General features: G+C 40.5%; 1 protein-coding gene across 2 annotated transcripts in view; it reads right to left on the minus strand.

The window, feature by feature from the left end:
• Positions 1-1,791: 1,791 nt before the first annotated feature.
• SDAD1 (SDA1 domain containing 1) overlaps positions 1,792-12,048 on the minus strand; it is a 119,125-nt gene continuing 108,868 nt past the window's right edge. For both annotated transcript variants that reach the window (XM_033960885.1, XM_033960875.1), the window contains one exon: positions 1,792-2,580. In XM_033960885.1, the coding sequence (XP_033816776.1) occupies positions 2,530-2,580 (51 nt within the window). In that variant the 3' untranslated portion in view covers positions 1,792-2,529. The remainder of the gene's footprint in view (positions 2,581-12,048) is intronic.

Below are 12,048 nucleotides of genomic sequence, written 5' to 3' on the forward strand. Positions count from 1 at the left end.
AGGGGAATACCTGAAGAAGACACTACCGGCAGAGTACACCAGTGCAAATGTTTTGTGCCCGATAACTGGCCCTGAAGCAGCTGAAGAAATAATTAAAGTTCCATGAAACGCTGGCCGCATCGGCACCAGCTTTGGTTCCGGCTGCATAATGGACGGCACAGATGATAAATAGACCGAAAAAAGAATAAGGTAAGTGGTTACCTGTTGGTATTTTCAAATTGTTGGGGTTGCCTGCTGTATAATTGATTAAATAAGAAATTTGAGTAAGTGGAAAAATCATGATAGGATCAATTTCACTTTTTGGTGGGTAAATTTGGGTACCACATATAAGTATGAAAGGATGGCGGAACGTTTGGGGACTAGTAAATCCTTTAATGATGTATGGAGTCCATTGACTAATTTTATTGCATTATAATAAGGGTCATGTTTCTTTCTTTATCATTAGATTTCCTTACACATCCAGGGAGGGAAATGTATTTTGAATTGTTAAATTATTTATTTATAATTTGTAATCACATCATATGTATTATTATATTAAGAATGAAGATGAGGATGGGAGAAAATGATTGTTTAATGTAATAATTGTATAGTTAATAGTGTGTTTTGTGCAGTTTTTCTGATTTACCATTTGTATTGCACTATCGAAGTTTGAAAATCAATAAAGATTAAAAAAAAAGAAATTTAAGTAAGAAGTTGAAACAGAATAGAGAAGAAAATAGAAAAAATTAAAAATTTCACAATAATTTTATTAAAAAAATAATAAGAATATGAATACAGGTTTTTTTTGGCCAGTGATTGAATTATTGGAACAATTATTTTGGTTTAAATACACTGATCTATGATAAAGACTAAGGGCTCCTCTTATCAAGCCACGCTAGCGGGGTTAACGTGCGTGACTTTTCATCACGTGTTAACTCCCACGCTGGCCTAAAAACTACCGCCTGCTCAAGAGAGGCATTAGCGGCTAGCGCGGCTGGCAGTTTAACGTGCGTTAAAACGCTAGCGCGGCTTGATAAAAGGAGCCCTAAGTGTATGGCTCTAATCTCTTAAGGCCTTTTTTCCCTGACACATAAAATAGTGTCTTCTTCAGGTATTCCCCTACAATAGAGTGGAATATACTCCATAGCGCAGGTTTTAGCACCGGCAGTGGTGGTAACTGCTCCAACGCTCATAGAATTCCTATGAGAGTCAGATCCTGTAGCACTGACAGTTTCTCTGCTGACCTACTGCTTTATGCTGCATGTGTAATAATGTTCACTGTTCAGTAAGTTTAATCCCTATATAAGTTTCAGGCATATTAATGTTTCTTATAGTCATTTTTGTTACATTTAGTGTATAAACTTGTTGAATGTGTAATATTCTTCACTAAGTTGGCGAGTCCCTTATGTCAGTTTCAAGCTTTCTTTGGGTTTGTTCCCTTGCTTACAAGAGCATTTTGATACATATTTAAGTACTTCTTTGGTACTCGTTTTAAAACCTTTGCTGTATGTATTTATGCATTACATTGATATGTATTATTTTTCTAGTGTTTCTGCATTTCATCTGTATGAATATTATATCTTATCTATACCTATTTACAATAGTTTGTATATCAGCTTCTTGGTGTTTTACTAATACCGTATATAATTTATTTACCTGTTCTTATGGTTTTATAAGCATGTTTAGTTCATTTGTATGAATATTGTATGCATTTCTACTTATTTACATTAGTATTTTTCAATTTTTTTTGTACAAGTTCATTTTTTAATATTAATGACACGTATTCTTTATTTTCTTATCATTTGCTTGTTCTTATTGTTCTATATGCATGCATTTGCCCAATATACACATAGGGTGTGGGTTTTTTTTTCTTTTTTGAATAATTGACTCCTGAGAGGCAGGTGCTTCTGCACCAAAACGCAGAACTGTGTCAGGTATTTTTTAAATAAAACCTTTACGCTAGAATGTGTCTGGTCTGCCTCTATTCTAGAACTGTTTGATATAAACCAGAGGTTCCCAACATGTGGTACATGTACCCCAGGGGGTATGCATCATCCGCATGTCTCCCATCTACCATTGTTTTGCTTCCCTTATGCCAGCTGCTCTTTTAAAAGGCTTTACAAATTTTTGGACCAGAAGTCTGTACATTAAATATTTATTTTTACTGTACTCAATCCAAACATGGCATTTCAAAGTTCCATTTGCTTGCTGCACATAGAATCCAGATACTTCCAGGAGAATGAGCAAATAGGATGTTTGAAAGTTAGGAGCTTGGGAAGAGCCTCTGATTCCTACACCCAATTTGGCCATTTCTTTCTATCAGTGCAGAGCAGTGTATACATGTTATTTTATAATCTCTCAGGCAACTTTTCTGTTTAGCCTCTTAAGAAGGTTTTTAATATCTTGTCTAGATACAAAGAACTTCCATATGTATAAAAACTTTCTTCAGTTGTAGGTGCAGGAATATATTCAGTCCTTCACTAGCAACAGATTCTGCAATCTTCTGCCAAGTCAGTGGTTAATTATGGTTTCCATATGATGGTCTAGAAGTTATTTCATCAATCTTTTTCTCTTTCTCAGAAGTGCATCTCGCAAAGCAATCTGGAATACATGAAAAAACAGTACCAAGTCATTCTTGAAGTCTGCTTTGTAACACTTTTTTATTTAGTAAAATAAAAGGGGGGGGGGAAAGTAGTACCACCACACAAAAGAGAAGCCAAAAGCAAATGGTAGCAGAATTCAAAAAGAGAATAGAGAGAGAAGGATCTTAAATTTAAGTGCATACAGACAGTCACTTTAGCAATGACTAAAAAGATAAGACTATAACCATACACAATGAATTAGACTGAATCCCAAAAACACATACCACAAATATCTACATATATAATACTAAATTAAAAGAACTGGGACAAGAATAAAATGGTGTCCTAATATGGCCATGTTTCAACCACAAACACTAGCTTCATAAATTGAGTGCTGCAGGGTTCGGTGCTTGGACCTGTGCTCTTCAACATATTTATAAACGACCTGGAAATTGCTATGACAAGTAAGGCGATTAAATTTGCAGACAATACAAAGTTATTCAGAGTAGTGAAGACACAGGATTGTAAAGACCTGCAACATCACATAAACACGCTCGAGAAATGGGCCTCGACATGGCAAATGAAGTTTAACATGGATGAGTGTAAGGTGATGCATGTCGGTAACAAAAAAGCAGAGTCTTTGGGAGTGCTTCAAGATTCCTCCATCAAACCTTCTGAGTTTCGATCTACTGCTTCTAGCCCTATTCATTCACCTGTAGCATTGCCTACTTCCATCTCTAGGGCGAAGTCTCCTCGATCCTTGAGACCTGCTGCGACACACTACTCTCGTCGTCGATCGAGGCATACATCCAGGTACAGGTCTTCTTCCAAAGATCAACCTTCTTCATCTAGGCCTCATTCCAGACCTTCTAGCTCTTCCAGTCCACCAATTCCTCGATCGAAGTCTCCGCTTCCAGACATTGAGGACTCAGCTGCTTCCATTGCCTCATCCAAGTCTCCATGTTCTTTTGCTGGTCATTTCTCCACAGAGGCTTCGCCTCTGACCCAGGCCGCCTCGAGTCCCTCTCTGGGCAAGGCCTTGGCAGATTAGCTGTCTTTCTCTGCTTTTCTTCGACAGATGGCTGATGACCTGGAAATTCAATTAGATGCTGGTTCTAAGTACTCTAAGGAGTATCTTGAGATCATGCATCTCCCTTAATCTCCTGCAGAGTCACTTAAGCTTCCACTTCACAAGCTTTTGTCTCAGACTTTCACCCGCTGCCTAGAGACTCCTTATACCATTCCTGCTGTTCCAGGCAAATTGGACTCCAGGTATAGAACTCTGCATTGTAAAGGATTTGAGAATTCACAGTTGTCTCACCAATCCCTTCTTGTGGAGTCCTCCTTAAAGAGATCCCATACTTCCAGAGTCTATGCTACTGTTCCTCCTGGAAGGGAGGGGGAAGACTATGGACAAGTTTGGACGTCGTCTTTATCAAAATGCTATGATGTCCTCCAAAGTCCTTAATCATAATTTCAACTTCGTTACTTATTTCAAATTCCTCATTGATCTCCTTCCCAAATTTCTCAATTTTCTCGATACACAGAAGCACTTTGAATTCCAAAAAGTTATTGCTACTCTGTCACAACTCAGATTGCACCTTCTTCAGTCCTCTTATGATGCCTTTGAATTGTCAGCCAGGGCCACTGCTTTTTCTGTAGCAATGCGCCGCTTGGCTAGGCTTTGCACATTGACATGGACCCTAATCTTCAGGACCACCTGGCTAACATTCCTTGTGCAGGAAATGACCTCTTTGATGAATCCATAGAGGCAGCCACTAAGAAATTGTCTGAACATGAAAAATCTTTTGCTTCCATTGTCAGACCAAAGCCTAAGCCAGCTCCTGTGAAACCTTCACGCCCTCCTCCAATTTTCCACAGGCGTTATACTCCAAGGGCCAACCTGCAGTCTCTACACCTGACAGCTTGGTACCTCTCAACATAACTCCTCTTCAGTTTTCTCAACCTGTAAGAGACATTTTAGAGGCTTCTAGAAAGCCTGCCAATGGACAATGTTACCATCAAAAATGGACTAGATTTTCTACGTGGTGCATCTCTCATGATAAGGAGCCTCAACATTCCTCCTTATCTTCTGTTCTAGATTATCTTTTGCACTTATCCACCTCTGGCCTCAAGTCTACATCGATCCAAAGTCCATCTCAGTACAATTGCTGCTTTCCATCAGCCTATTGAAGGGAAACCCCTCTTTGCTCATCCGATGGTTTCCAAATTTATTAAAGGACTTTTCAATTTCAAACCTCCTCTCAAACCACCTCCAGTGGTTTGGGATCTCAATGTTGTTCTTGCTCAATTGATGAAGCCTCAATTTGAACCAATGTCTAAGGCTCATCTTAAGTATCTTACTTGGAAAGTAGTTTTTCTCATTGCCCTCACATCTGCTCGAAGAGTCAGTGAGCTGCAAGCATTAGTTGTTGATCCACCTTTCACAGTTTTTCATCATGACAAGGTGGTCCTCCGTACTCATCCTAAATTATTACCTAAAGTGGTTTCAGAATTTCATCTCAATCAATCTATTGTACTGCCAGTGTTTTTTCCAAGATCTCATTCTCATCCTGGAGAATCGGCTCTTCATACTCTGGACTGCAAGCGTGCTTTGGCCTTCTACTTGGAACACACCAAACCACACAGAACTGCTCCTCAACTTTTTGTCTCCTTCGATCCAGTCTGATGAAGCCACCATTTGAACCAATGGCTTCAGCTCATCTCAAATTTCTTACCTGGAAAGTAGTCTTTCTTATTGCTCTCACCTCTGCCAGGAGGGTCAGTGAATTACAAGCACTAGTAGCAGATCCACCTTTCACAGTTTTCCATCATGATAAGGTGGTTCTGCTTACACATCCAAAGTTTCTTCCAAAAGTTGTCTCTGACTTTCATCTCAATCAGTCGATTGTCTTACCAGTATTCTTCCCTAGGCCTCATTCTCATCCTGGAGAAGCAGCCTTGCATACTTTGGATAGTAAATGAGCTTTGGCTTATTACCTTGATCGCACAACGCCTCACAAGGCTTCTCCCCAACTCTTCATCTCTTTTGATCCAAACAAGTAGGGGCCTCCTGTTTCCAAGAGAATGATTTCCAACTGGCTAGCTGCCTGCATCTCGTTCTGTTATGCTGAGACCGGACTGACACTGGAGAGCCGTGTCACAGCCCATAAAGTTAGAGCTATAGCAGCTTCTATGGCTTTCCTCAGATCTACTCCTATTGAGAAAATCTGTAAAGCTGCTACCTGGTCCTCAGTTCATACCTTCACTTCTCACTACTGTCTGGAGTCTTTTCTCCAGGCGGGATGGGCACTTCGGCCAATATGTATTACAAAATTTATTTTCCTAATGGCCAACTTTCCCACCATCCCATTCTATTAGCTTGGAGGTCACCCATCAGTGAGAATATGCTGCCTGCTTGTCCTGGGATAAAGCACAGTTACTTACTGTAACAGGTGTTATCCAGGGACAGCAGGCAGATATTTTCACAACCCACCCATCTCCCCGGGTTGGCTTCTTAGCTGGCTTATCTTAACTGAGGGATCGCGGGCCTACGTCGGGCGGGAAGGCACCGCGCATGCGCGGTGCAGGCTAGCCAGAACTTTCTAAGTTCTTAGAGTGCAATTCACTCTAAAGTGTCCATACTGGAGCTCCGTCAGTGCCGTCACCCATCAGTGAGAATATCTGCCTGCTGTCCCTGGATAACACCTGTTACGGTAAATAACTGTGCTTTTCTGTTCTCTTTTTTTTTTCACTTCTCTCATGTTTATTAACAATTGTAAAATGTTCCTTAAGAAAATGATATATCAAATTTTAATAAAACTTGAAACTTCAATGTAGAAACAAAATAAAATTTCTAAGTTGAGATGTAAAATTAAGAACAAAAAATTAGAATACTCTCAAAATAATAATAATAATAATTTTTTATTTTTGTATACCGCTATACCAAAAAAGGTTCAAAGCGGTTCACAACAAAAAATGAATACATACAGTGTGAATAAAATAACATAAAATTAAACAGTCAAATAATTACTATAAATGTAAAGTACATCAGTAGGGAAGCCTAAAAAAGTAAAATAGGAACACAATTAAAATGAAAACCTGTCAAACAAACGTGTCTTAAGTAATTTTCTAAAATCAGAGTAGGAAGAAGCCTCTATCATTAATTTTCCAAGCCACGTAAGACTTCATCAATATTGCATAATTTTCCAAGCCACATATTCAATTTAGCAGCCTGGAATGAAAACATTCTGTCAAAGAATTTCTTATATTAACAGGATTTTATAGAGGGATAGTTGAAAAAAATTTATCCTACCTGTACTCTTAGTGGAATGATTCAAGGAAAAATGATAGGTAAGATAGTCTGGTAGCATACCAAAAACTGCTTTAAAACAGACACAGGACAACTTAAACAGGACTCTGGACTCTACTGGCAACCAATGAAGTTTTTGGTACAAAGGAGTAATGTGCTCCCATTTTTTTAATCCAAAAATAAGACGAACAGCAGTATTCTGGATCAGTCTTAATTTTTTGAGTATTTTTTTATAAGCCCCTAAGTATACAATATTACAGTAATCTAAAATACTCAAAATGGATGACTGAACCAGTAAACGAAAATAAACTTCATCAAAAAACTTCTTAATGGTGCAGTTTCCAGAGAACTGAAATACATTTCTTAAACAGTAAATCTGTATGTTTTTCCAAAGTCAGATGTTTATCCAAAGTTATGCCCAATATTTTTATGGACGTTTGAATGTTATATTCCAGCCATCTCACATAAATCATAGTTTCTTTTTTTTTTTTCATTGGGCGTTGCTAGAAAGAATTTAGTTTTTTCCAGTATTTAATTTTAGTTTGAAAGCGGTCATCCAAAGCTCAATCTGGTTTAAAATATTTACCAAAGTGTTGATGAAATCTAATGACAGACAAGTTAACGGAATAACTATAGTGATGTCATCTGCGTAAATGTAGAAATTTAACTTTAGACCTTGCAGCAAATTACCCAATGAAATAAGATAGATGTTAAACAGAGTTGGGGACAGAGGAGAACCCTGCAGCACCCCACAAGAGTTGTCCCAACGGTAGGACAGATTATCATCCTTAAACACCTGATAGGATCTTTTGCTCAGGAATCCCTGGAACCAGTTTAAAACTTTTCCTGAAATGCCAATAGATTCCAGACAATCCAAAAGGATGGTATGATCCACCAAAAGGCACTGCTTAAATCTAACTGTAGGATCATAGCACTTGTGCCTTGACTAAAAAGAAAATATAAATGGTTTAGCAAAGAGGCCATAACTGTTTCTGTGCTAAAACCAGACCTAAAACCCGACTGGTTGTTATGCAAGATGCTAAACTTGTCTAAATAAGTAGTCAATTCGGTATTCACCATCCCCTCCAGTAGCTTAGTAGCCAACGGAATACTAGCAATGGGTCTGAAATTTGATATAGTATTTGATAATTCTTTGATATTTTTTTAATTGGTGTTATCACAAATTGGCCCTGTTCCTCTGGGAACTTCACTATGGATAATTGGAAAATGACCCAAGCAAGTAATTTGATCTTAACATTAACCGGGGCTGCTTTCATAACATTTGTAGGGCAACTATTGAGTCTGCAGTATGATTTAACATATTTATTATAGAATTTGTTGAATGTTTGCCATTCTATAATAGTAAAGTTGGTCCAACTCAAATCTGCTCTGGAAGCGTCTAAATCTTGGATAATAGGGAAATCCCGGTGATGGTAAATAGGGTCAACTAAACATAAGAACATAAGAGCTGCCTCTGATGGGTCAGACCAGAGGTCCATTGTGCCCAGCAGTCCGCACCCGCGGCGGCCCATCAGGTCTACGACCTGTTAAGTGGTCCCTGCCTTTTCCTATAACCTATCTCTAAATCCATCTGTACCCTCTAATTCCATCTGTACCCCTCAATCCTTAATTTTTGTACTTTCAAATTGAAAAAGTCAGCCAGATTATCTGCAGTCACAATGGATTCTTCTTCAGGATCCGTAAGTGTCTGAATATCATAAAGATCATTGACTAATTTAAAAAGACTACTACTGTTAGTGAATATATTCCCAATTTTTTGGACATAGAAATTTTTACTTTTCTCCTTTGTCAAATTTTTATAGATTTTCAATTTATGCTTCGAGATCTAAACTAAAACTAAACTAAACCTTAGGTTTGTATACCGCGCCATCTCCGCAAGCGCAGAGCTCGGCACGATTTACAGAGTTAAGAGGAAAGGAACTACAATGAAAGGATATAGGAGAGGGACTAAGAAGATAGAGAGGGACAGGATACTAGAGCAGTGTTCTTCAACCTTTTTACACCCGTGGACCGGCAGAAATAAAAGAATTATTTTGTGGACCGGCAAACTAATAGGACTAAAATTTAAAAACCCCGTTTACGCTCCATTTCCGCGAGCTCGGTCCCTGCAAACCATCTGATCCCATCTGCACAAGACGCAATTATGATTTTATATTGAACGTATTTTATTAAAGTATAAAAAGAAACAATATTCTGAACAATTGTGATTTTATAAATACAAATATACAGAGCACGGACCAACAAAACCCCTGTCTCCTCTCCCCTTCACATATATCCCCTCTACTATCAAGAAAACTGAACAAGCCAAGTTCATAGAAATATCATGCTAACAGAATACTGCAGTCCCCAGTTATGTCTCTAGCAGGATATATATTTCAAATCTGATATATTCTAATCACAAAATAGAAATAAAATTATTTGTTTCTACCTTTTGTTGTCTCTGGTTTCTGCTTTCATCTTCTTTTCACTCTCTTCCTTCCAGCGTCTGCCCTCTCTGTCTCTTCAATACAGCATCTGCCCCTTCTATCTACTGTCTGACCTCTCCCCCTTCCATATGGTATTTGTCTTCTTTCTATGCCCCTCTCCCCTTTCCATCCAGCCTATGCCCCTCTCTCCTTTTTACACGATTCACTCCAGCTTCACTGCTCTCTTCGTTTTTATCTCTCCTACACCAGATCTAGCATCTTTGTCCCTCTCAATTTCTATGCTGACCCCCCTTCCCATCTCATTGCTATCTCTCCCCTTCCCCTCCTCTAATCTCCCTGCAAGCTGTTTCCTTCCTTTTTTCTTCTCCCTTCCCTCCTCCCCCTGCCAGCAGTAACTCTCTTCCTTTTCCTTTCCCTCCTCCCCTCCCAGCAGCATCTCTCCTTCTCCCTCCCTCCAGGTCCAGTAGCAGCTGTCCCTTTTCCCCCCTTGCCCAGCAGCTTCCAAGACTCTTTTCCCTCCTCCTCTCCCAGCAGCATCTCTCCTTCTCCCTTCTCCAGGTCCAGTAGCAGTTGTCCCTTTTCCCCCTTACCCAGCAGCTTCCCAGACTCCTTTCCCTCCTCCCCTCCGAGCAGCATCTCTCCTCCCTCTCCAAGTCCAGTAACAGCTGTCCCATTTTTTTTTCACCATGCCCAGCAGCTTTCTCCCCTCCCAGCAACTCTCCTTACTTGCCAGCGCTGCGATTCAGTAAGGCAGCATCGGGTCCTTTGTTGGGTCGCACCGCCTCTGAGGAAAGCGGAAGTTGCATCATCAGAGGCGGCCCGACTCAGCAAAAGCTCCAAGGCTTCCTTCCTGAATCGCTGCACTTGTAAGGAGAGCCGCTGGGAGGGAAGAAAGCACAGTCGGAGGCTCCCCATTATATCTCCGGCCCTGCGCTCCTTGATCTTGCCGGTCCTGTGTGGACCGGCAGGAATTTTCTGCGGACCGGCATCGGTTCGCGAACCGGCGGTTGAAGAACTGTGTACTAGAGGACGGGAGGTGATTAGATTTTTGAAAAGAGCCAAGTTTTCAAGTGTTTGCGGAAGGATTGGAAGGAGCATAGAGAGATCTCTATGCTCTGAAGTTCCTGATTTTAACCATTGTCTTTCTAATTTCCTTAATTCCCTTTTTATCAGTAAAAACTCTGAGGCTAACTCACCTGCCCTTCCTTTACCATGCCTAGCCCTTTGAGCCTACTCAAGGGATTTATCCCCTTCTTGTCTAAGTTATTGTCTGACGCCTTTTCTTTCCTATAATATAGTAGTTCTTTTCTGCTTCACTTTTTTTTTTTTTACACTGTAAACTGCTTTGATAATGTACCACTATAGAGGGGACAAAGTCTTCAATAAACCTGTAAACTCAACCGAGGCCAGAACCCAGTCCCTGCCCCACAAGGGGCAACTGAAGGCCGATATCTGGGAAAGGCTGTTCAAAGGGATTACTATGCTTTTAAAGCTTGATAATATTGCCTGGTGACTAGTTTCTAATGGCGATGAAGAATGAATCAGCATCGTTCCACCTTTTTTTTTTTTGCTTCAATTTCTAATTCTGGACAAATTTCTCTTTGTTCCTTTAACTTATGTTAGAACACTTCTCCCTTTCTTTGTCTTGCTTCACTATTTCTATTGCTCCTCTTTATTAGCTTGACACAAAGTTGGGAAGATTGTGGCAGCTGAATTGTAATCATTACACCCAGGATCTCCCTTTTTTTCCTACTAGCTGCCAAGATGCCAATCTCTGATTTCCACAGAACGAGCATGAGAAAATGAGATGGCTTGAATCCCACATTCACATTCCCAGAAGCAAAGGCAGCACAAGCTCAGTGATCAATGTGGCAGTCACCTCTTTATGTTTAGTATGCCTCAGAGGAGTAGAGCTCAGTCCTGTTCCAATAAAATCATCTAGCTGCAATGGCATGAGCCGGGTGATGTGATTGGAGTAAGGGTTTAATCTGTTTAAAACTAGAAAAACGGGACACTGATTGCTTGCCGGTGGATATTGGCGGAGGGGCCTTTTTCTTGTTCCTGGTCTCCTGCAGCAGCGGTTCCTGCTTGGACATCACCAACGCCGACAGGCAGTGACAGAGACGGACCCCCTGACGTCATCGGGTCCGTCTCCTACATTTTCTTCACTTTAAAAGGAAGCCGCCGCTGCGGAGGCACTGGACACTGATTGCTTGCCGGTGGATATTGGCGGAGGGGCCTTTTTCTTGTTCCTGGTCTCCTGCAGCAGCGGTTCCTGCTTGGATATCACCAACGCCGACAGGCAGTGACAGAGACGGACCCCCTGACGTCATCGGGTCCGTCTCCTACATTTTCTTCACTTTAAAAGGAAGCTGCTGCCGCGGTTGCGGCCGCAGCCGCGCGGCCCCTTGGGAGCCCCTTGGAGCCACGAGGAGTTCGGGAGCTGGAGCTTACTGGTAGTATTAATTATTTTTTCCTTATTATATTGTTTCCTTATTATGCTTGTTTGAAATATGGGGAAAAGGAAAATAAAACCTAAAAGCTCAACTCCAGTGGTATCGGGCCCCATGGACAGACATTTAACATTATTGTCTGATAAACCATCAGTTGTACCATTAGATGTTGAATTTTCTTTGTCAGGAGCTTCAATAAGTCCCCTCGAACGGACTCCTCCTCTTCACCCGGTATCCAGCGATAGTAGGAATATTAACCCTACTATATCCGATGG

The sequence above is a fragment of the Geotrypetes seraphini genome, chromosome 1 (assembly GCF_902459505.1).
Source record: "Geotrypetes seraphini chromosome 1, aGeoSer1.1, whole genome shotgun sequence".
Taxonomy (NCBI): Eukaryota; Metazoa; Chordata; class Amphibia; order Gymnophiona; family Dermophiidae; genus Geotrypetes; species Geotrypetes seraphini.